The sequence below is a fragment of the Carcharodon carcharias genome, chromosome 11 (assembly GCF_017639515.1).
Source record: "Carcharodon carcharias isolate sCarCar2 chromosome 11, sCarCar2.pri, whole genome shotgun sequence".
Classification (NCBI taxonomy): Eukaryota; Metazoa; Chordata; class Chondrichthyes; order Lamniformes; family Lamnidae; genus Carcharodon; species Carcharodon carcharias.
The window spans coordinates 12,070,102-12,095,369 of NC_054477.1; the positions used below are offsets into that span (position 1 = coordinate 12,070,102).

At 41.1% G+C, this 25,268-nt stretch overlaps 1 protein-coding gene across 12 annotated transcripts in view; it reads left to right on the forward strand.

The window, feature by feature from the left end:
• The window catches only part of emsy (EMSY transcriptional repressor, BRCA2 interacting), a 92,562-nt gene that overhangs the window by 51,340 nt on the left and 15,954 nt on the right, over positions 1-25,268 (forward strand). For 8 of the 12 annotated variants that reach the window (XM_041199011.1, XM_041199010.1, XM_041199020.1 and 5 more), the window contains 8 exons: positions 25-168; positions 351-527; positions 1,850-1,995; positions 3,704-3,877; positions 5,353-5,566; positions 7,752-7,802; positions 13,621-13,782; positions 18,873-19,028. In XM_041199011.1, the coding sequence (XP_041054945.1) occupies positions 25-168; positions 351-527; positions 1,850-1,995; positions 3,704-3,877; positions 5,353-5,566; positions 7,752-7,802; positions 13,621-13,782; positions 18,873-19,028 (1,224 nt within the window). The remainder of the gene's footprint in view (positions 1-24; positions 169-350; positions 528-1,849; positions 1,996-3,703; positions 3,878-5,352; positions 5,567-7,751; positions 7,803-13,620; positions 13,783-18,872; positions 19,029-25,268) is intronic. The other 4 variants (XM_041199012.1, XM_041199014.1, XM_041199019.1 and 1 more) reach the window with 2 other exon arrangements.

The window sequence follows — 25,268 nt, forward strand, 5'->3', positions numbered from 1 at the left end:
AATTGTAGTTTACGTTTTTGACAGGTGTCAAGATTATAACCCAGCAGATGCAGCCAAGTAAAATCCTACCAAAACCAGTTACGATGCCTAGTACTAGCACTTCGCCCATCATGGTGGTTAGCAGCAACGGTGCCATCATGACAACCAAGTTGGTTACCACACCAACAGGTAAGCCTTTGCATAACAGAACATTAAAAAACATGTAAAGAGGTCATCTTATTAGTGGTTCTGTTCTTGCAATTCTAGAGGGATCGATGTTTTCTGTTTTTGTCAAAATTAATTGCAATTTAAATTGTAGTGGAGCCCATGAAGTATGTTATTTAAAATAAATGCCTCTTTGCACGTAACAGGTACCCAAACTACCTACACACGTCCTACATTGAATCCTACCATCAGTGCCCGTATGGCAGCATCTACAGGATCTACTACCTACATGAAAACTACAAGTGGGAGCATCATCACTGTAGTACCAAAGTCACTAGCCACATCCCTTGGAGGAAAGATTATCAGCAGCAGTATCATGTCAGGTTAGTGTTCACTTGTACAACTGTTAACAATGAAAATTTCCCAAAGACAGGTACGTATGGCAATATCACTTGGCTAGCGTTTAGAATTATGCAGTTTTGATCCATCTATATACATTTGATACATCCTGCAGCTCTGTGGTATTGGAGCATTTTAAGCCCAACATTTAAATCCTAAAGGAATTGCTTTTTCTGGAGCCTAACTATTTTCCTGCCTCTGTAGATAAATTGTTCTAAGAGTAATTAAATTGATTTATGCAGGAACTGTTGGTTCATTCGGTAAAATTGTTGACTTAAACTAAGCAAATACAATTATGTAATTAATGCTTCAGTACATCTTATTACTCTTGGCACAGTTTTTGGATGATCTTTCTACTGCTGTTGATTTAAGATTGATGTCAGGCTGATGTCTCGTTTGTATACTTATGCCAGTCTTTGCCTTCGTGATCTGCAGGAACATGAGGACAGAGGGAAGGAAGTGAAATTTAGCTGAGGGAAGGCTTAGGAACAGAGTTGCTGAAATATCTCTTCCTAGCAAATTACCTTTTTCCTCTGTGCGTCAGTAATTTGCCTTTTTTTAAACAAAAAGTAGGTAACCTTTGCGATGGAACACAGTTCATAGTACAAGACACCACTGAACTTGTAAAAGAGTACAGGGGAAGATGGGATTAATAGGAAATTGTTTGTGATTAAATTAATCAGGGTGGGAAATTGACCTTTTCCTGTCAGTCGGCATTGATTAGTCTAGAAGTTGAGCTAAGCATGTGGTCCATTAATCAGTGTTCAAGTCATGGTCAGGTTCTTAGAATTACAAAGTATTTACAGCACAGAAACAGACCGTATTCTGTATACAGAGTCTATCACTCCCCTATAAATTTGACTATAAATATCCAGAAGGGCAACCCCCCCCCCCCCTCCAAAATTAAAAGAATTAATCTACTAATTGATTTTGACTCAAGGTGTAGATATTTTTCTGCAAAGATGTAAATGGGAGAAAATGTTTATACAACAAATTTTAAAGCTCCTTTCATTTTTTTTTTGGCCAAGTTAATGATTTTCTGTCTTGCTTTTCCCCCTATTTTCTTTTAGCATTTTTCTTATTCTTCTTGGCCTTAAGGTGTGGGAATAATAATCATCAGTTGGTATATGTGTCAGTGTACCTTGTTTTATAACTACTTTTATTTTAAATCTCTTACTTGCCCTACTTGCCTGTCTCAGGGAGCGAATCTTGGGCATGAATGCCTGCAGTACTATTGATTTAGGGCTCATACTCCAGCCGGTCTAATAGCAATAGTATATAATCCTTTTTAATATATTTCTTCTAGGAACAACAACAAAAATAACTACTATCCCAATGACGTCTATGACGTCGAAACCAAATGTCATTGTTGTACAGAAGACTGCAGGGAAGGGAACAACCATCCAGGGCATCCCGGGTAAAAACGTAGTCACAACGTTGTTGAATGCTGGGGTAAGTTCACAGTTAACCTTCAGACATTTAATATCAAGCTCCCACCCAATAGTAATTCCATTCACCTACTGTTTATTTCCCAGGCAAAGGTCGCTGAAAAGTTTCAGGTATCACAAAATTAAGAAACAAGCAACAATGGAACATGCATTTAGCTGTGGCAGAAGATGGTTGGATATGGATGTGCGCTGTTAATTCCCCAGCATTACTGACTGCCAACCTTAACCCTGAGCAAAAGAGGGAGTGAGAAAAAAATAAATGGGGAGGGAGTAGTGAGTCATTCTAAACAGTGTCGTGGTTGCTCCTAGTGGCTGCTTTCAAAGGTATAGGTCAGGTTTGCTTGTCTGGATGGTTTAGGGTGAAAGAGGGATGGGAGCTGATCCAGTTGAGAGAGGAAAAAATAACTTGGAGTTCAGAATGAAAAATACATAAATTTGCTTGGAAACTGACCATCGTATATAGGCCATAACAAAAACAGAATTACCTGGAAAAACTCAGCAGGTCTGGCAGCATCGGCAGAGAAGCAAAGAGTTGACATTTCGCGTCCTCATGACCCTTCAACAGAACTGAGCGAATATAAGGAGAGGGGTGAAATATAAGCTGGTTTAAGGTGGGGGGGAGAAGTTGGGGGGGGGGGTGGTGTGGTTGTAGGGTCAAGCAAGCAGTGAAGGAAGGGTCACGAGGACTCAACGTCAAGTCTTTTCTTCTCCGCCAATGCTGCCAGACCTGCTGAGTTTTTCCAGGTAATTCTGTTTTTGTTTTGGATTTCCAGCATCCGCAGTTTTTTGTTTTTATCTCTATACAGGCCATATCTCATTTCTAGAACAATGATACAGTCAACACAGAAACTTGTATTTATGTAGTGTCTTTGATGTAATAAAACATTCCAAAGTGCTTCATAGGGACATTATTAAACAAACTATAGCACTGAGCCATATAAGGATGCTATTAGGCATGTGGCCAAAAGCTTAGCCAAAGAGGTATGTTTTAAGAAACTTCTTAAAGGAAGTAAGTGAGGCAGAGAAGTGGTGAGGTTTAGGAATGGAATTCCAGAGCTTAGGGCCCAGGCAACTGAAGGTAGTCCACCAGAATTAGAGAAGCATAAAGGTTACAGAATAGGGAGGGGGAAGCTATGGAGAGACCTGAAAGCAAGGCATTACTTAACTGGGAGGCAATGTCTATCAGTGAGCAGAGGGGTGAAGGGTGAATGGGACTCTGCTGCCCGGGTCCTTACTTGTACAGAGGTTTGGATGAAGCCTACTTTACAAAGGGCAGAACATAGGAGACAGTGTGTGTTAGATTAGTCAAGCTTATAGATAACAAGCATAAATGAGTGTTTCAACAGCAGATGAGTTGAGGCAGGGTTGGAGTTCTGTGATGTTATGGAGGTCTTGATGATGTTGAGGATGTGGTTGGAAGCTTATTTCGGGACCAACTGTGACACCAAGTCATAAAATTGTATTGTGGTATTTGACTAAGGCAGAATTGAAATGTGTTTTAATAAGTAATTATAGTACTGAGACACTTCTGCAAGCTTTAAGCGTATAGTTGAGCCTGTTCTATAACATTTATCAAAATAATTATTAGACTCCAAGTTTTAGGCCTTTTTTTACCTGTATGTATGTTGAATTTGGGTTGAAAAATTGTACTTTAGCCTTCCAAAGCATTTACTTGTCTATTTTTCCTCCACCTTTTTCAATCTGCCTGCCAGGGTGAAAAGACCATTCAGGCAGTACCTGCAGGGACAAAACCAGCAATTATCACTGCAACAAGGCCAATCACTAAAATGATTGTGGCTCAGCCAAAAGGGGTAGGTTCATCAGTACAACCCACCACAAAAATCATCCCCACCAAAATTCTCTACGGACAGCAAGGGAAAACGCAGGTGAGTGGGTTCTAAAGCTGCAGAAATAAAAAGCAGAAAATGATGAAGGGTGACACCTGAAATGTTTTAACTTGCTCTCTTAACCTGGTCTTTCTCAGATCCTATCTAACTTGTACCCTCCCACCATTCTTTTCACTCTCACATTTACTTTTCACCCCTAAGAGTATTGACATGTGTGTGCGTAAGAATTTTTTTTGTTAAACTGTAGTATTTAACTACATCTGTTGTCACACCTGTTCTCCATTTTACTACCACCCTTCACTGGGAAGCTTTGACTACAGAAGTTGATTTTTACATGTCAGAAGGTGGCCAAGTTTTTAATGTGCAGGATGGATTTCCTTTATTAAGCTTTGAGCTAAAACTGGAGTCGCCTCCTCTTCTCTCTTACTCCCTGCTTCTTCCTCCACGCCCCCCGCCACCCCCAGCCCAAATATGGGTCTGCATGTGTAAATGTTCCTGGTGAAAGCAGGAAGGAGGTCTTTATTTTTTTCATGCGGCATCATCTATGCCCTGCGCTTAGTTTGCTTAGCATTAGTGATGAGTTTCCATCAGCGAGTTCCCAAACCTGGGCATGTTGTTGGTAAAACAAGGAGAGGAATCTGGATGTTTATTCATGTATGGGGAAAATCGAGACTCGGATGTTGCTGAACTACCTCCTTGGATCAGCCATTGTGGGAGAGTTGTGAGAACAGATACTCAAACAACAGTGGACAGCCATGCCCCAATTGTGGTTATGCAGCTGGGTCAGGATAACAAATGCTTGGTGGCAGGCACCCTATCAGCAGGGAGAAAGCTGCTGTCTTAGCCAGCTATGTCTGAGACTGGTAGAAAAGAGAATGGAGGAAGAGAGTTTGCCCACGTTTTGGAACTGCCTATATTTGACAAAGCAAATAATTTTGGAGATGGTACTTTATGACCTTGGAACACATCTGGTAAATGATTTGGGATAAAAACAAAAACAAAAACAGAATTCCCTGGAAAAACTCAGCAGGTCTGGCAGCATCGGCGGAGAAGAAAAGAGTTGACGTTTCGAGTCCTCATGACCCTTCGACAGAACTAGTTCTGTCGAAGGGTCATGAGGACTCGAAACGTCAACTCTTTTCTTCTCCGCCGATGCTGCCAGACCTGCTGAATTTTTCCAGGGAATTCTGTTTTTGTTTTTGTTTTGGATTTTCAGCATCCGCAGTTTTTTTGTTTTTATCTCAAATGATTTGGGATATTGGATGGGCATTGTAAAAGATGCCTTTTGTTTTGCTGTTTTGAATAAGTGGATAAAATGTATTCTGATGTATACTGAGTACTGAGAACCAGTTTGAAAATTGAAGTAAAATATTTTAGAGGAAACTGAGGTGGGGCTGTCAGGGCATGCTCTGTTTAAAATCTTCCTTCACCTTCCAGGTCTTCCTGTTATTTGCTAGGTTTTAGAAGCCTGTAGCATCTATAGTAATAAAGGATACTTTTCATCTACATTGCAGGTTTTAATTAAACCAAAGCCTGTAGCTTTCCAGGCCACGATGGTGAGTGAGCAGACCCGCCAGCTGGTGAGTGAAACTCTTCAGCAGGTTTCAAGGGTCACGGAGGGAAGTAGCTTGTCTGGACAAGAAGGCAGTCTGAAAGAAGAGGCACAATCCTTCGCTGAGGGCAGCAGTGGGAGCGGTTCCTCTAGTGACGCCGTACAAATCTCGCATGGTACAAATTCACAAGATGCTTTATCTTTTATGGATTTCTTTATTGGGGAAGTGGGGATTGAATATATCTTCTGAGCCTTGTGCAAGCATATAACAGGATGTGTAAGGAAGGGAGATCAGACTTCAGAAGATGTGGAACTAAAGTGTGAACAACAGATTTAATAGTCGAAAGGGATAATAATAAAAAGGATACCGTTACAGTAATTATGCCTGTGTGTCTCCATTTCACTATTCGTCCCCTAACTGCCTTGTGTTTTACTTTGATGGGTACGAATCCCAAAGCAGCAACATAGGCCATGCATAAGTCTCTAGTTACTGGAAGGGAAAACAAAGGGAAAAATGTATTCCTATTGGTACCAGTTGTATTTTAATAACTTAAAATGCTATCTTGTTTAGTGTATATTTGAATTAAGTCATATATAAGCAAATTGCTGCTATCCTCCCTTTACCCTTTTCATGGAATGAGTTGTGTGGGGGTGGGGGATGGAATCACAAAAACACCAATAGAAATAATGGATTTACAAAGGTAATTTGGCTATTCAGTCACTGTAAGCCACAGCCAGTTATTATTAGGTGAACTTGTTACTCAGTAACTTCAACACACTTTCTGATTTGGAAGAGGCTGCTTCATCCTCCCCTCCTTATCAATTTCCTGATCACTCCCTGACCACACCTTATTTTCTGATCAAGAAATAGTGTGTAGCATTTCCCTACAAATTTTCTGTACGGTTTCCTGATTCTACCATGTGATTTGAGCCATTTTTTAGAACCTTATCTGCTGTTGGACTGTGGTTTATTAAAATTTTAGCCTAACTATAAAACTGCTTGTGCATGTAGTCTGTAATCAAAGGCACAATTAATTGGAATTCCTATTATCAGATATAAAAGTGGATACAAGAAATCTGAAATAAAACAGAAGATGATGGAAGTACTCAACCGGGCTGGCAGTATCTGTGCAGAGAGAAACAGACCTTTTGTTAGAATACACACCTGAAATAGTAACCCTTTCTCTATCCATAGATGCTGCCTGACCTGTGTATTTCCAGAATTCTATGTTCCTTTTGACATTGGATAGCAACTTTTGGTTTTCACTTGTCTAGATAGGAAATTTCCATGTCTGTCTTTGAATGTACCAGTGTATGTGTGTGAACAATAAACCTAATTCCATAAGTAATGTGCTAAATTTACAGATTGCAAATAAAATATGTTTCAACCAATAGGGAAAATGCATACTTTTTAATTTTAAACCAACATGCAGATTATGAAATGGCCAAACTTAATTTTCTGTTACGCCATGCTAGATGTTGGTTTGGAAATCAGATATCTCTGCTATTGTAAATTCATACTTTTTATTATTGGGTCCTGCATTTTTGTAGTTGGCATCTACTTTTCTACCAACATTTTCATATTAATTTGCAAATGTTAGCTGCATATTTTGTGTGTTTCTAGGAGAGATGAAGGCTGACTTTTTTCATAAATATATATTATACAGGGTCGAATATTTCCCATGTTTTTTCTTGTATGAAATCATTTGGATGAACGTCTATCATGATTATATAAATCTTGGTGCATTGGTGTTCCATCAAGCTGTATCTCAGTGGTTGTTGATGGCACACATGACTATTTCCCCATCTCTGCCTTGCCATTGTGAAAGATGCTGAGTGGAGCCAAGACTTTTTGCTTGCTGCGATCTATGACCACCTCACACCTGAAGTAATTCCACTGAGTGAAGGCCTCTAGGATGCTAAGTATATGCAAGTGCTTCTTTCTTTGCTCCTGCACACCACCTTGTGGTTGATGGCAGAACAGGATCGGAGAAGTTTGCCTCCCACCACATCTGGGAATGCTGTGAGTTACAGGGTCATGTGAAAGGAAAGCATTAGTTTAAAATTTTAAAAGGGTGTTCTTGTAGCTAAATGAGGGATTAGTATGGGACCAGGCTAAACATATGCTCTGGTGGATCAGAGTACATTGTAGTCTGATATGTGATGAGCTCTTTGTTAATGATGCAGGACAGTTTTCAGTATTGATCAGTAGGGAACTTAGACTTGTATTCATTGAATAAAGTGGAGGACAGAGTGCATTATAGATTTCAAATTTACTTTGTTGAGGTGGCATTTTTAAATTCAAAGCTTTGTGGTCTTCCCTAACCCCTGCTTGTTGTTTTGTCTTAATTGTCACACTAGGCAAAAGCAGATCGTACATCGAGATACAGAAAACACGAAATAATTATTTGAGTAAGTCCAGATATTGTGCCCTCCCTGTTACTTTTTAAAACTGCCCACCACTTGTAAGTCTACATGGGATGTGTTTCACAACATGTATTTTGTATCTGCTTCCTCTGTTTAGTTTTTCCTTTTGATTATAAGTTGTCGTCCATTTCAGCTCATATGGAATCATTTTTTAAAATCATAAGACTATCATAATATTCCCATACATTGCCTTGTTTTCATTCCTTACTAACCTTCCAGTCGAATTGTTCTGTTTAAACTGATGTAGTTCAACATTCTGGTTGTGCTGAAAACAACAAACTGTATGCACAATGTACACATGTAGGTTAAACTATTCTGGCAGGATGAGTTGTCGTGAAAATATAAATTAATACACCTTTCAAGAAAAGAATATGGTTAAGTTAAAGTGATGGAGCAGAGCTTTATCCTTAATCACCTCGAGTGATTTCCGTCAGATCAGTCATAAGTGGTGCACGTGAGTTGTAAGTAACTTGTTGACATTTAGTTTAAATTAATTTTGTGCCAGATGCATATAATCTCTGTATATTATCTTTAAATGGAAGGATGGTTTTAGTGAAGGCGGACATGCTCTTTGCTGGCTCTCTGGATCCCATAGGTCCCACCTGCCTATTCTTTGCTCTTTAAGATTTTTTTTTCTGTTGTAAGTACTTTTCCATCCAGATTTGATCTTGTTGAAGGTTTTGAACCTTAATGGCATAACACTTTGTTGAATAGTATATTCAGTTTCATTGAACAAAAACAATTCTGTCTTTGGTTGAACTTCCCAGTAGTTAAATGGATGTGCAAAATCTAACTTCTAATTCAACTACAAGTGCTGTAAATGCCAGTTATACTACCACCTATTCATTCCTGCAAGGTGGTTTCATTCTTTGAAGTAACAGAAAAGTAGCAGGTTAAACTCCAGTGTCAGGTCTAGATCTGAGATGCAGCAAAGTGAGATCCTTGAGGCAGGCTGTCTACAACAGCACCTGTGGAGTAGTATCCCAGTGTGATTGTTGAGCTGAGTTTTACAAAGCTGTCAGGGTCTATTGGACACTACTTCAGTTTAAGTTGCTAGTTCTTTTGTCACTTGAATTTATATGACAGTAATTCCAGTTGGAATAGAAGAGCTGAGGTGCAGAGTTACCGACTTTCCACTGAATGCTGAAGCATTTTTATCATCCTAATGAACATCTTGTCCAGGTGCATAAGTGTGCAGATTGAATTGCAACATTTCAAAAGTACTAATGCTTACTTTCCGCTCAATTTGGGGCAAGTTTCTGCTCCCTGAAAGATATTCTTCAAAGGTGATGACAAATCAATGCTCTAAATGACATCAAGGGGTTTTGATGGAAAATACCCAATTTTTAAAGGGAAAAAAATTCACCAGGGTTGGAACATTTCCTTCTCCTACCACTCTTTCCATCTGTACCCGCCCCCCACTCCCCCATCCCCCACCCCCTACAAGCTATCTCCACTACTCCCCAGAAGACATTGACACACGATTGGATACATTTCCATTGTAATAGAAGTCTTCCAGTAGCAGTTTTTTATTCGTTAGAACATAAGAACTAGGAGTAGGCAACTCAGCCCCTCGAGCCTGCCCCACCATTCATTACGATAATGGCTGATCTCATTTTGGCCTCAACTCCAATTTCTCACCCTCTCCCCATAACCTTTCAACCTGTTACTAATTTAAAAATCTGTCTATCTCCTCCTTAAATTTATTCAGCGTCCAGGCATCCACTGCACTCTGAGGTGGTGAATTCCACAGATTCACGACCCTTTGAGAAAAGTAATTCCTCCTCATCCCTAATTTAAATCTACCACCCCTTAGCCTAAAACTAGAATGCCCCACAAGGGGAAACATCCGCTCCATGTCTACTTTGTCTATCTGCTTTAACATCTTATATACCTCAATTAGACCTCCTCCCATCCTTCTAAACTCTAGCCAGTATAGGCCTAAACTGCTCAATCTCTCCTCATAAGACAAGCCCTGCATCTCTGGAATCAATCTAGTGAACCTCCTCTGAACCACCTCCAATCCTTCCTCAAGTAAGGGGACCAAAACTGTGCACAGTACTCCAGGTGTAGTCTCACCAATGCCTTGTACAGTTGCAGCAACACTTCCCTATTTTTATACTCTATTCCTTCAGCAATAAACGCCAAAATTCCATTTGCCTTCCTTATTACTTGCTGTACCTGCACACTAGCTTTCAGCGGTTCATGCAGGAGGACACCCAGATCCCTCGGCACTAAAGCATTCTGAAGTTTCCCTCCATTTAAGTAATAAGTCGCCTTTTTATTCTTCTGACCAAAATGGATAACCTCTCACTTATCCATGTTAAACCCCATCTGCCAAATTTTGGCCCATTCACCTAACCTGTCCATATTCATTTGTAAATTTCTTATTTCTTCATTGCAGCTTACTTCATTGCACCTATTTTGGTGTCACCTGCAACTTTAGCTACAATACCTTCTGTCCCTGAGTCCAAGTCATTAACATAGATTATAAATAGTTGGGGCCCAAGGACCAAACCCTGTGGCACTCCACTAGTTACCATCCAGCTTGCCATCCAGAAAAAGACCCATTTATCCCAACTCTCTGCTTTCTGTTGGTTAGCCAATCCTCTATTCAAGTTAATATATTACCCCTAACTCCGTGTGATCTTATCTTGTATTAATCTTTTGTGTGGCACCTTACCAAAGGCCTTCTGGAAGTCTAGATATACTACATCTACAGGATCTGCATTATCCACTTTGCTTGTCACGTTTTCGAAGAACTCTAACAAATTAGTCAAACACGATTTACTCATCATAAAACCATGCTGACTCAGCTGGATTGCATTTTGACTTTCCAAATGCCCCATTACTACTTCCTTAATAATGGATTCCAACAATTTCCCAACGACAGATGTTAAACTGACTGGCATATAGTTTCCTACTGTCTGCCTTCTCCTCCTACTCTCCACACACACACACACACACACCCCCCCCCCCCCGAATAAGGGCATAAATTAGCATTTTTCCAATCCACTGGAACCTTTCCAGAATCCAGGGAATTTTGGAATATTATAGCTAATGCATCCAATGTCTCTGCTGCCACTTCGTTTAAAACCCTGAGATGTAGGCCATCAGGTCCTGGGGACTTGTCATCTTTTAATCCCAGTAGTTAGTTCAATACTTTTTTCTCTAGTGATGGTGATTGGTCTTCTCTATACCCTCTGCACTATCTGTTGCTATTGGGGTGATACTAGTATCCTCCACTGTGAAAACTGAGGCAAAATATTGATTAAGCATCTCTGCCATTTCTGCATTCCCTACTATTGACTCCCCAATCTCATCCTCCAAGGGACCAACCCAAGGGACCAACATTGACTTTAGCTACTCTCGTTCCTTTTATATGCTTGTAGAAGCTTTTGCTATCAGTTTTTACGTTTTGCGCTAGTTTTCTTTCATAATTTATTTTTTGCTCTTTTTATTTCTTTTTTAGTAACTCTTTGTTGATCTTTAAAAGTTTCCCAATCTTCCAGCCTGTCACTGACCGTTGCAATTTGATATGCCTTAGTTTTTGCCTTTATGTTATCTTTAACTTCCTTGCTTAGCCATGGATGCTTCTCCTCCCCCCCCCCCCCCCACCTTACCATCTTTCTTCCTCTTTGGAATATATTTTACTTGGGAGGAATTAAATATCTCCTTTAAATATGTGCCACTATTTATCAACGGTCCTACCTTGTAGTTTTCCTGCCCAGTCCACTAGGGTTAAATCAGCCCTCATGCCTATGTAGTTACCTTTGTTTAACTCCAGAACACTAGTGTGGGACTCAAGTTTCTCGCTCTCAAACCTGAACTTGAAATTCTAGGCCTGCAACGTGAGTGTTGCTGATCTAACTATGGGGGAAAAAGTCGTAGCCAACATGGACCCTGAATTCTGCAGAGGTGCATTGCCTCCATGCAGTCCTGAATGTTGTTCCAAGCTATGATTTTAATTACAGTCTAAGTAGAAGAATTTAACTTGTTTGAGGACTCGTGGCCGGCAGGTTTGGCAGGGAGTGAAGGCAAGCAATTTAATTATGTCATGTCAACTTTCTAATTGGAATGCTGCTTAAGCGTCACCCTTGTGAGTCAAGGTTTGTGCGTTCTGGCTCCATTCATGAGATTTGTAATCGAGGTTGACACTTAATTGTGGTGAAGTGCTGCAGTGCGGGAGGTGTCATCTTATATGTGAGACATTAAACCAAGGCACTTTTTTAAACCAAGACACTGTCTGCCCTTTCAAGTGGATGTGAAAGATCCCATGACACTATTCAAAGAAATGTAGGAGTGTTCTCTCCAGTGTACTGATGAATATTTGTCCCTCAACCAACAAAACTGAAATGGTTTATCTAGCTACTTTTCTCATGGCTGTTTGTAAGCCTCTGTGGGTGCATGTTTGCTTCTGTGTTTCCTTACATTATGACAGTGACTAATTTAATAACTGTTGAGGTTTTAGGCTGTCCTGAAAAGTGAACGATTCTCTATTAATGTTTTGTATGGTAAAGTCAGATTACTTGTATCTAGTTGCATTATCTTGTGTAAGAGAAGTTGTAAATTTCATCAGGAAATGAAATTAAGACAATATTGGTAACTGTTGCATTGTGCTCCCAGTCATAATTGTCCTTACAAAATACTTGCATGTTCCCGGAATTATTGCTTTTTTTTATTGGGATGTTGAACATTGTGATAAGAGGAGCACTGTCGTGCAAAATATTCTTGGTTAGTGTACATTAAGTAATCAAAAAGACTCATAGACTGTTGGACTTCATTTCAATGGTACTGGAATGCAAAGGGAAGGAAGTGATGCTTAGTTGTATGGAGTCTTGTTTAGACCCCACCTGGGGTGCTATAATCAGTTTTGGGCACACAAACAAGGATATATTGACCTTGAAACAAATGCAAGCATAGATTCACCAGAATTATAGCATGGTTTAAAGGATTAAATTACAAGGATAGACTTCATAAACTTGCCTCCTAGTCCGCCTCAGTTTAGAAGGTTGAGGGGTGAAGATTGGCTGCTCACCATCACTTTCTCAGGGGCTAGCAATATCAGATCCAGTGAATGTAAAAAAAAAAATCCAATCGAGGTATTTAAAGTATTAAGATTTGAGAAGAGCAGATGTTGAAAAGCCATTTCCTCTGGTGGGAAATCCAGAAAAAGGGGGCTTAACCTTAAAGTTAAGCTAAGCCATTTGGAATGAAATTAGGAAGCAGTTCAAGGTGGGTAAATGGAGAGTTGAGGTACAGACCAGCCATGGATTGATTGGTTGCTTGATTGAATTGTAGAACAAGCTCAAAGAACTGAATGGCCTATTCCTGTGCCTATGCATCAGATCGCTTTTTTCCCTAAGCAAAGTGTTAATTTTCTCACCTTTTCACTTTGAAGAGATTGATTCATTCAAAGGGAATTGATTACCAACAACCTTTTGCTAAGCCAAAATGTTGTGTTAGTGGGATATTTGGTCATTAAAACCATTATCCCTGAATGGAGATTATGAGTAGGAATCTGAGTAGGCTTGCTTACTCCAGCCAAGGAGTGCTGAGGTGGATTGTTGTCTCCTCACTGCTAACCCAGCTGAGATCAATAAACTTTGCACAAGCTGGGAATTCAACCTGGTCTGTACAGCACAACTGCACACTGTTGTTATCAACTGAGCCATCAGGAGAACTTGACTTTGTGTTACAGCTGCAATGTGATGTCCTAACCATGTTGACTTCTTGTTTGGCAAAGTGAAAGTTAAAGTTGTGATGTCCTGCAGTTTTGATAAAATTGTGCTTTTAATTGCAGACTCTCAGCAAGTGGTTCATGTCATTTCATCAAGGAGCCAGGATTGGACAGAACATGAAGTTGCCATGGACACCAGTCCCACAATTATCTACCAAGATGTTTCTGGGGAACCCCAGTCAGCGACCTCTACCATTAAAGCATTGCTGGAACTCCAGCAGACAGGTGTGCAATTTTTTTAACTGCTAATTTAATCTTCCTATTAAGTGGGGAGAAGTAGTATGACGGTGGAAGAGTGGACAAATGTTTATGCTCTATGAACTGACAGATTTAAGGAAACTCCATTTTCCCTCAGCCAGCAAAGCTTTTAGCTTATGCACAGGGAGGTTGAAATAAAAAGCATTGTAGTAACAAACAACAACCGTTTATGTAACAACTTTTAATGAATAAAATGTTGCAAGTTACTTCACCGGAGCATTATAAAGTATGAGACTGAGCCACATAGGAGATATTAGATCAGATGACCGAAAGCTTGGTCAAAGAGGTATACTTCAGGCAGTGTCTAAAAGCATGAAAGTGAAATAGAGAGGAGGAGGGAAGGAATTCCAGAGCTTGGGGCCTAAGCAACTTAGCAATGTTGGGGCAATTAAAATCGTATGTGCAAAAGGCTACAATTAGAGGAATGGAGATACCTGAGGGTTGTGGGGCTGGAAGAGGAAGGATTGATTTGACAACAAGAATGAGAATCTTAAAATCAATATGTTGCTTGCCTGGGAGCTAATGTAGGTCAGTGAGCACGGCGGGTGATAGGGGAGTGGGACTTGGTGTGAGTTAAGACATGGGCAACAGAGCTTTCGATGACCTCAAGATTACAGAGGGTCGAATGTAGGATCCTAGCCAGGAGTGTGTTAAAATAGTGAAGTCTCGAGGTAACAAAATCATGACTTGAGGGTTTCAGCAGCAGATGAGCTGAGACGGGCAAAGTCGAGCAATGTTATGCAGTTAAAAATAGGCATTCTTTGTGATGGCACGAATATGATATCAGAGGCTCATCTTGGGGTCAAATGTGACACCATGGTTGTGAACAGGTTGGCTTAATCTCACTGCCAGGGAGAGGGATGCAATTGCTAGCTAGGAAACCGAGCTTGGAATGGGAACTGAAAACAATGACTTCATTTGTCCCAGTATTTAAATGGGGGAGGTTTCTACTTATCCAGTACTTGATGTCAGGTAAGCAGCCTGAAAATTTACCAGTGGAGGAGTTGAGAGAGGTGCTGGTGAGGTCGAGCTAGGTGTCATCAGCGTACGTGTGAAAACTAACGCTGTGCCTTCGGGTGTCTTCACTAAGGATAGACCCTCGGGGAGCACCAGAGGTAACAGTGCAGGAACAGGAGCCATTGCAAGTGATTCTCTGGCTACCATTAGCTGTATAAGAATGGAACTAGGTGAGTCCCATCCAGCTGGATGACAGTGGAGAGGCGTTGGAGGGTGATGTGGCCGACATGTCAAAGGTTGCAGACAAGTTGAGAAGAGCGAAGAGGGAAAGTTTACCTTTGTCACAGTCGCATAGGATGTCACTTGTGACTTTGTTAAGAGCTACTACCATGGCAGTGGTGGCACTGTGGCAGTGGTGGAAACCTGATTGGAGGGACTTGTACATAGATTTCTAGGAAAATTGGGCATGGATTTAGGAGGGGACAACAAGGACTTTGGAGGAGAATGGGAGGTTGGAGGTGAGATGGTAGTTTGTAAGGATGCTGGGGTCAGGGGTTGGATTTTTGAGGAGGGAGTGATTACAACAGATTTAAGAGATAAAGCAACGTCACCTGGAGGGAGATCCATTTACATTGGAGAGATTTGGGGAGGATAAGGGGGCAGTGAACTCATTGAGGAAAAGAACATGATGAGATGGAGATTGAATTACTGAGGATGTGAAGTCATTCAGTGCAGAGGCTGATTGAGGAAAGTTACCTCAGTGATAACATTTTTATCATTCTTGGGAGGGTGACAGAATGATAATTTTGCAAATGAAGTAAGAGGTGTTGAACAAGGTGAGATGCTCAGAGGAGGAGAAAATATCAGAGGAGTAGGGAGTCGAGCCAAGTTGTGAACTGGTTTGATCAAACTACTTGTATCTTAAGAAAAAAGCTCCTTTATCTTACTACTAATCATAGAATGTTACAGTAAAGTTAGGTCCTGGATTATTGGAACTCCAGAGGCCCCAAGCCCCCAATAATTACTCCACCATTCCCATCCAGTTCAACTCGCTGTGCTCTCAAAAAGCCTTTCTCCATCTGTTTCTGCATTCGTCAGCACTCACTTTGTTATCATAGTTGTGCGTTAACATGCTGGAAGTGTGTCTCTCTCTCTCGCTCTCTCTGCTTTTCTGACCACGAGGAAGTTTTCAGATGGATTTGCATTCAATACTTGCCCTGATTTTCCCCATGCTCTAGCACTTATAATTAAAACTTTATTTGAACTTGTGGTGGCTAGTATCTGCATCTTCCCCCCCCCCCCCCCCCCTTCCTATTTCTGAGCTCCGTCGGATTGCTAGGCACTTTTTTCCAAGGAAAATAATAGGTTGGCAGTGTGTTCCTAGGCTCCTTTCCATCTGATTCTGACGGTGATGTGCAATAGCCCTGGATTGTGTAATTACTATTTTTTGCTTTGGTTGCCCCGGCATAGACTTGGTGGCTGTATGGCAAGGACAGAGCTAAAATAATGAGCTGGTAACTCTGACCATGCCCAAAAGGAGTTACCTAAAAATGACACTTCACAGCTTGTTTAGCTAGCTATAATTTAGTGCCAATTGCCAAAAAAAAAAAGACTGTTAGAGCTATTTATAATCCTTTATCCAATGAAGGAATTGTTTGTACTTTGGCAAAAGGGGAGGACAGAATTTTGGGAATAAGTGATAGCTTCTGTTCCTTTGCAAGTAAGTAGCCTGACTTCCATTGCCAGTGATTTGTAGGGATGGTTGGTGAGTAATTTGTTGGATCATCTCAATTATTTTTTTTAGCACAGGAGGAAATTTGTCCATTGTGTATGTGCCTGTTCTTCCTGCAGCAATCCAAAAGTAATCCTGCTGCTCCCCTTGCTCTCTCTTCATGGCCTTGTATTTTTCTGTTTCAAACAGTTTATTTAGCTTTTTTCTTAAAAGATGCAGTGGCTTCTGCCTGAAGCATTTCCTGTAACAAAGCTCAGGCAGACCTCTGTGTAAAGCAATTCTAATGTCTCACCTCTTGGTGATAATTTTAAATTGATGATCCCTTGTTGCTAACTTCCCAAACAGAGGAAAGAGTCTCTCCTGATTCACTGTACCAGAATACTTTCTAATTTGAAAATCCTTATAAAATTTCCTCTTGGCCTTCTGTGCTGCTGTAAATTGCCTCAGTATCTCAAGTCTGACCTTTATGAATATAGTTTCCCATCCTTAGCATTGTCATGGCCAGTCTCGCCTCTACAATCTCTATGCTTTGAATGTCTTGTCCTTAATAGGATGACTTAAAGGATGAAAAACACCAACTGTCATCTACCCATTGCTTTATACAAATTTACTGTTGCGTATTTACTTTTTTTTTACTCTGTCCCTATGACTATATCTACTTATATTTTTATACACACTCTCTAGCAGGAGTGAATGGATAGCTAAGATAAAAGCATTACAAGCCTACCAACTCCCACAGCTACCTCGACTACAGCTGCTCACACCCCACTTCTTAAAGGACTCCATCCCATTCTCTCAGTTCCTTCGTCTCTGTCGCATCTGCTCTGATGATGCCACTTTCAAAAACAGTTCCTCTGACATGTCTTCCTTCTTCCTTAACTGAGGTTTTCCACCCACATGGTTGACAGGGCCCTCAACCATGTCCAGGGCCCATCTCCCGAGCATCCGCCCTCACATCTTCCTCTCCCTCCCAGAAACATGATAGGGTCCCCCTTGTCCTCACTTATCACCCCACCAGCCTCCACATTCAAAGGATCATCCTCCGCCATTTCTGCCAACTCCAGCATGAAGCCACCACTAAACACATCTTCCCTTCACCCCCCTGGCAGCATTCCGCAGGGATCGTTACCTCCGGGACACCCTGGTTCACTCCTCCCTCACCCCCTACACCTCAACCCCCTCCCACGGCACCTTCCCGTGCAACCGCAGAAGGTGCAAAACCTTCCCCTTCACTTCCCCTCTCCTCACCGTCCAAGGGCCCAAACATTCCTTGCAAGTGAAGCAGCATTTCACTTGCACTTCACTCAATTTAGTCTACTGTATTCGTTGCTCCCAATGCAGTTTCCTCTACATTGGAGAGACCAAACGCAGACTGGAAGACCACTTTGCAGAATACCTTCGGTCTGTCATCAAGCACTACCCAGACCTCCCTGTCGCTTGCCATTTGAACACTCCACCCTGCTCTCATGCCCACATGTCCATCCTTGGCCTGCTGCAATGTTCCAGTGAACAACAACACCTCATCTTCCGACTAGGCACTTTAAAGCCTTCCGGACTGAATATTGAGTTCAACAATTTTAGATCATGATCTCTCTCCTCCATTCCCACCACATTTCCGATTTTCCCCCCCCCCCCCTTTTTTTCTCCAATAATTTATATAGATTTTTCTTTTCCCACTTATTTCCATTTTTAAATGTATTTCCATCCATTGTTTTATCTCTACCTTTTAGCCTTTTTCGATTCCTTCACCCCCCACCCCCACTGGTCCTATCTGTACCTTGCTCGTCCTGCTTTCTACCCTTAATTAGCACATTCCTTAGATAATATCACCACCTTCAACACCTCCTTTGTCCTTTTGTCTGTGACATCTTTTGTTTATCTCCACCTATCACTGGTTCTACTTGTCCCACCCCCTCAAGCCAGCTTATATTTCACCTCTCTTCTATTTTTACTTAGTTCTGTTGAAGAGTCATTCGGACTCGAAACGTTAACTGTGTTCCTCTCCGCAGATGCTGCCAGACTTGCTGAGTTTTTCCAGGTATTTTTGTTTTTGTAATGGATAGCTAACTGTAGTAGTCTCCGGTCTGCACTGGCATAGCTGACCACCTCTAGTGCGAAGAAATCAGCCAGGGTTCCTGATAGAGATAGCAATCCCGTAACTCCTGAGACTGTTTACTTTTTAAAAAGGAAGGAATCCCCATGCACCAATGGAAAAAAAACCATTGGACAAGACTTCACTGAAATATTTATGTATGCAGGCTTTGATTAAACATAGGTGACTCTTGAGCAGTTTGTTTGAATTGTTCTTGATGAGGAACCAAGTGGGCTGATGGAAATGATTTTGGACACTACTTTTTATTCTGTGTAGGTAAAGAAAAGCTGGAGTCTAAATCTCGGCAGCCTACCATTGACCTCAGTCAGATGGCAGTCCCAATTCAAATGACACAGGAAAAGAGACTGTCACCAGAAAGTCCAGCCATCACTGCACTTGACTCAGAGCTGGCTTCAGAGTACTTCAGCTCTGGTAAGTGTCCTCCAAGGTGGCTTGAGTTTAAAAGAAGATAAGTTTATTTAATTCAAGTTATGTGTTTTTATATATATATATATATATATATAAATATGTTACAGAAATATTTGTTATTTTTCTGACTTTTATAAAGAAATCACTATGTAAATAGCATTCCCTTTCAATCACCTTCAGTAGCTTCATGCCAGGAGGTCACAGAACCTGAGTGGCTTTGGAACTTTGTAAGCTGATCTGGTGCCAATTTATAATGGAGTTGCTGCAGAACTGATAATGTGGACACTTCATATCTGTTATTTTTTATAAAACCTAATTTTAGCCCATTTATGCTACCTTTTAGGCTCATTTGAGGCAGTGTTCATAATTAGCTACTCTAGATTGAGGAGCAGTGGAAAGAGAGCCAACCAGGTGTTCTTATTTAAAAAGGTTTGGGGATATAGGCATTGGTTAACAAATTTGGGTTCAACTGTGATAGCTTCCATAGTCAAAGAGCCTGCAAACACTTGCTGTCTAAAATCATCAGTGATAAAGGTGAAGTGCTGAATGGCAACCTTGTCACAGTACACCAATTGTCTTCAGGAGAAAAATTACAGAGTGAGAACAAATGGAAAAAAGTGATTTTCAAGCTCCGATTATTTGTACTTATTGAAGAATGAATCCAGTTTCATTGTGGCACTGATCCGTGTTGCTGTCAAACTCACCTGTCTCGTGTGCTCTGAAGCATTGTAGTACTGAATTCTCACAGATTTGATTCCTTTTGCCGAAGGGGCATTTCTTCTGAGTAGCAAGCTGGTTGAACCTTTAACACTTCAGGGATGCAGTATCCATAGGTACCCGAGATGACACTTTTATGTAGTATGTGAAAAGGCCATTGAATCCTTCGCCAAACTCTCTTTTTCACCCTCTCCGCAGTAGTTATTAGCAGCAACTCCTATGTGTAAGTAAGATTCTACAACTCGTTAGGGTTGGAAAGTAGTCACCAGCTAGCTTGAGCCAAGTTATTTTCCAATTTTCAATAAAGGTAGAAGAAATTTAGTAGTGTGCAACTAACCCCAGTGTCTTTATCTTTCTACTTCCAAACTTTCTTTATTTCTCTTTTATTACTTGCTGCATTTGATCCTAATTGGATCATTTCCTCTGGGGAAACAGTCTTTGGTGAGTGAAATCAGACAAATTGCTCAGTATGTTTTTTTTTTTAAATCCCATTGGACTGAATCGGGATACATTTTATACAATATGGTAGTGGAGTGAATGGGGTATTATTTTTAAAAAAGGTATGGGACAGACTGAGTACATCAGTAAAGGAAGATGTATGAGCGCCAAACAAGATTACTGGGAAACAAACAGAAAAGACAAACAGGAGACTTATCCAGAAACAGATGCCAGCATTACAATATGGGTAGTGTGAGTCTTAAGCAGGCAGCGAATGGTATACAATTAACATGGACAGGGTTGGGAAAGAGACAGTTGAATGAAGATATTTTTATTGTCATGCAAGTTTTTTTTCAGACAGTTGAAGTTTAAGTTGGTACATCTCAGTGACTTGTCTAACAATTCTGAATATAATTTTCCCAGACAGGTTTTTAAAAAGCCACTAGGTGGCAGCATTTCAGCAGTTTTAGACAGTCCTCTGTGTGTGTGAGAAGCCTAATGGGATTGGGTCATTACATAATTGCTTTGCATATTGGGTATTGAGTGGAATTTTACATATGAAAAGGAAAATTGACTACAGCATGTAGTGAACTGTACTTGTTTGGCTTGAATTCTTACTTGCCATCATCAGATGTTTGTAATTTTTGTTGAATATTCCCTTTGTGGCACTGCCTGTCGTCCTTACCTAAACAAACTGACAAACTATAGATATATGCATGTTTGAGCAGAACTTAAACACTTGAAGGATTTGTTTCCATTATTGGAGTAATTGGGAACTAAGGCCAGCAAGTTTTTACTACCTGACAGATTTTGGAAGTCTGCCTTTTGTCTACTCGGAACTATCTGCTAAACTAATGTTACAATCTCTATAGAAACTGATAACTTTTTAGAAAGGAAGGAATCCGCATGGGGATTCCCATTCCCACTCAGCCAACGGAAAGCAAACCACTGGACAAAATTTCACTTTTTAAAACTTTTACTGTAAGAAGCCAAGTAATTAAAACATTCATTAACAGGTGAGGCTATTTCAAACAAAAAGGTGAATTTCACTTTAAATAGTTGATACAACAAAGAGACGCTGCACATTGTTACAGGCATTTGCATTATTTCCCAAACAAATGGAGCACCACGTGCAATCTCATAACGGAGGCTAAATTGGAAAAACCGTGTAGGATTTCTCACTTCCAACTCAGTCATTTTGACCCTTGAGCTGCATTCATCAGCAGCCATATTCCACCCAGAGTACCTGGACAGGGTTACCACTGAGAAGGTGCACGTCTACAGACCCTCTCTCATTCTCATTCTGGTCACGACTGTCCTGATGGTGCAGAATCCCCAGAGACTTCCTTCTCCAACCTCTTTAAACTATCTGGTAGGCGCTGGCATCACTGAAACAGCAGCAATGGGTCTTGTTCATTTTGTTCTACCTTGCCCTTCCTATCTTCCACTCTCTGCTCTTTCCAATTGTCTAACACACACAGTAATACAGTCTCTGCTCTATTTTCAGAGACCTGTTTCACACAAGGATCTGGTCGAAAACTGCTAAAAGGAAAACTGTTCGACTCGGAGAGAACCTTGCTTGTTTCCTCCCTCTCAAATTCTGTGTGTTCTGAACTGCCAAAAAGTAACACAAGCTGAAACCCTACACCACTGCAGTTAGCTTTCTTTTTACCATTTGCTTCTTAGCTGTTCATCGCCATGGCAACCTCTGGTCGCATGGGCATTTCTTGGAATCTAATGATGTCATAATCAGAAAACTAATTAACCCTCTTTCAGAAACTCCCCATTTCACTGGCCTGAAAAGGGGACCTTGCAAAAAAAGAAAATACAAGCTTTTCACGAGGCACCTGGGTCATCACACTAACTTCTTGCAAAGTATGCAAAAGCAGTTCAGGGGAAACTTTTATTTAATAATAGGGCAGGTTTAGGTTATTGTTCAATTGCACACCTATTTTAGCAATTAAGCCGTGTTGTTACAAAGATAGTAATGGTGCAGCTTCAAGTGAACCAGTGTTTTCCAGAACATTTATTCTTCTCTCTTCATCGTAGTCTATCTGTGGTGATGAACACCAGAACTTGGCTGGAGCATGGATAGCCAAGCACAGGTGACCCTATGGATTAGCCTTTGTAGCCTGACCAGCTTTTGGTTCAATTCAAAACCAGATTATTGTTGAAAAAAGAGACATGTCTAAGCTTTTTGTCTTGCACTCTTCAGGACACTCACAAGAATACCAAGATAAGGGAGAAAACAACAATTAATACTGTAGGTGAAGACAGTGCTGATTGGTTGGCAAGTGGCATTGCCTTGGAGAATGCACCACTGATGGTGACTGACAGTTAACAGCCAAGCATTGTTTGAAATGTAAACCAGGCAGCTTGACCCTGATTGGTCAAGACATTGCCCTGAGGAATGAGTCAGTCAATTGCTGTCATTTATTTTGTTTAGCTGAAACAGGTGCAGTGTATGTACGTGTTTCTTTCTGTCTGCAAAGAACAGGGCCCTGCGTGTTAATGTATGTAGCCTCCAGTACGCGCAAATGCGCCACATTGCAAGCCTGACTGACAATCTTAAATTGTTTATCAGTGTAATTCATAGCACATTGAGCATTATTTAGCAATGTTGTCCAATTGTGGAATCAAATCTAATGTTGGATGCTGTGTTTTGAGTTTTGCAAGCGCAGCCTGGCTAAGTATGGTCTGTACCCTGCCTGTTGTGAACAACGGCTGGGGCTGTTTGATACTACCTGCCAGTCTTTAGGACGTACAGCCTTCATACGTAGCATCACACTGGCACTGAACTTCATATATCACATTACTCATTTGATAGGCAGAACGTCTTTTTTGCTTGATGGCACCACTCATGTTGCTACTACATAGTAGCAGCGTGAAACAGCTAGCTTCACCTGTTGCTCAAATCTTTGAGATAACTTGCCCTTCCAGGGTAATCTGAGATGGACTGGGCACTTTTCAGGGCCAAAAGTGAGGGCCTTAGGCCCATTCATGAGTTTGCATGACATAAAGCGTGAAATGAGATCAGGATAGCCATTATCCTGGAGATAATTTCAGCACTATTTCAGCATCAAGTTGGCATGGTGAGCAAATGGATTGGACCCTGTTTACAAGGTTGCCGCTAAGACCAATCCCAATGTATATTGACCAGTGAAGGTAGGCTTGTGGTAGACTGTGGTAGAGAATCGCCTGGCAGATTTCTCAACTACAATGTTAAGGAAGGGGAGTTCATTTGACTGCCCCATTTCATAGGTGAATTTGAGCGCAGGATGGAGCCCATTCAGACATGTAAGGAAATTGTTACGTGCAGCTGTGGATTTAAATATAACCAATGTATCATCCACATATTGGAAATCTGCGAGGGGTAGGGAGCTAGATGTCCTTCCATCAAAGACACGTTTCTCATGAAACCCAACAAAGATGTTTGCGAGAGCTGGACCTAGAGGGGATCCCATGGCACCACCATCTATTTGGGCATACATGGTGTCATTAAAACTAAACTCAACCGTGCAAATTGCCGGGTTCATAAGTTGAATGAATACTGGTTCACGCAATGGTGGTGGGTCCAGGTTGCCTTGATGCACTGCTGCAGCACAAATATCTATAGCTTCCTTAAGTGGAATGTTGGTGAATAGGCTAGCAATGTCAAATGAGCACATGGACACAGCATTACTATCAATATGCAATCTGTATGGAATTCACAAATGTGAAGGAGTCCTTCACTGTGTATGTGGAAAACTTGGTCAAAACTGTTTAACAATTCACCCAACCTTTTGGCCACTTCATGTTGTGCAGAACCGGTCATAGATAAGATGGGACATAGAGGGACATCACTTTTGTGTGTCTTGGGTAGCTCATACATATACAGACATAATGAACCATGAGGATGAACCCTGTCATATATATCACTCTCTTACACAAGCCCAGCAAGTTTTTTTTTAAGCTTACTTTCGAGCAAGGCTCTCTGATCATGTTGAGCAGCAGGTCCAATGGATACGAATTTGGACCTGCCATTAAGAATGGCATGCATTTTGTTGATATAGTCATGTTTGTTAAGGATGACTATTACCGTCCCTTTGTCAGGTTTGCTGATGTTAATTTCCGGGTTGGTCTTAAGGCCTCACAACGCTGTAAGACATTCACGTTGTATGTGAAAGTCCGACAGGTCATTCGGAACCCTGCAATATGCATGCACTAGATCAGCTAGGTGCACTTTCAAGGATTCAGCGTCTTCAGTGGACGTTGGCTTGTGGCGGTATAGTTGGGAATAGAGGACTTTAAACTCAGCTAATACCTCTTCCTGCTTGATTTGGGATGAAGGCGCAATAAAATTGAAACCATGCACAAGAACAAAGTCCTTGCTTTCTGAGAATACGTGGTCAGAGCGATTTGTTACGTCTTTAGTAGCATCATTCGTTGCGTTGCCAAACCGCTTCCGCTTAAGTGAGTTTATGGTGCGGACATGTTTCAAACAGGCACCGTTTATGGTGTGGACATCCATTGAAGGGATATAGCAGCATAAAAAGAATCAAGTCGAAAAATGAAAGAAATTTGTACACCTTAGGCCAAGTGCAGTAGAGGGCACAGTGTAACTTAGTAACACTACAACAATCTGTTCAATCTCACCTCGCATAAACGATCATATCATACAGGATGGCCAAGTCGCTATTTGCAACGGGCAGGGTACATACCCAGACCATACCCAACCAGCTTGTACTTGCAAAACTCAAAACACAATGTTCAACATGAGATGTGATTCCACGATTGGACCGCATTTGCTAAATAATCCTCACTGTGCTACGCCTTACTCGAATAACCAATTTAAGATTGTCATTCGGGCTCGCAATGTGGCACATTTGCGTGTACTGGAGGCTACATATATTAATACACAGGGCCCTGTTCTTTGCAGACAGAAGGAACACGTACATACACTGCAACTGTTTCAGCTAAACAAACTAAGTGACAGCCATTCACAGACTCAGTCCTCAGGGCAATGCCCTGACCAATCAGGGTCAAGCTGCCTGGTTTAAGTTACAAATAATGCTTGGCTGTTAACTGTCAGTCACCATCAGTGGTGCA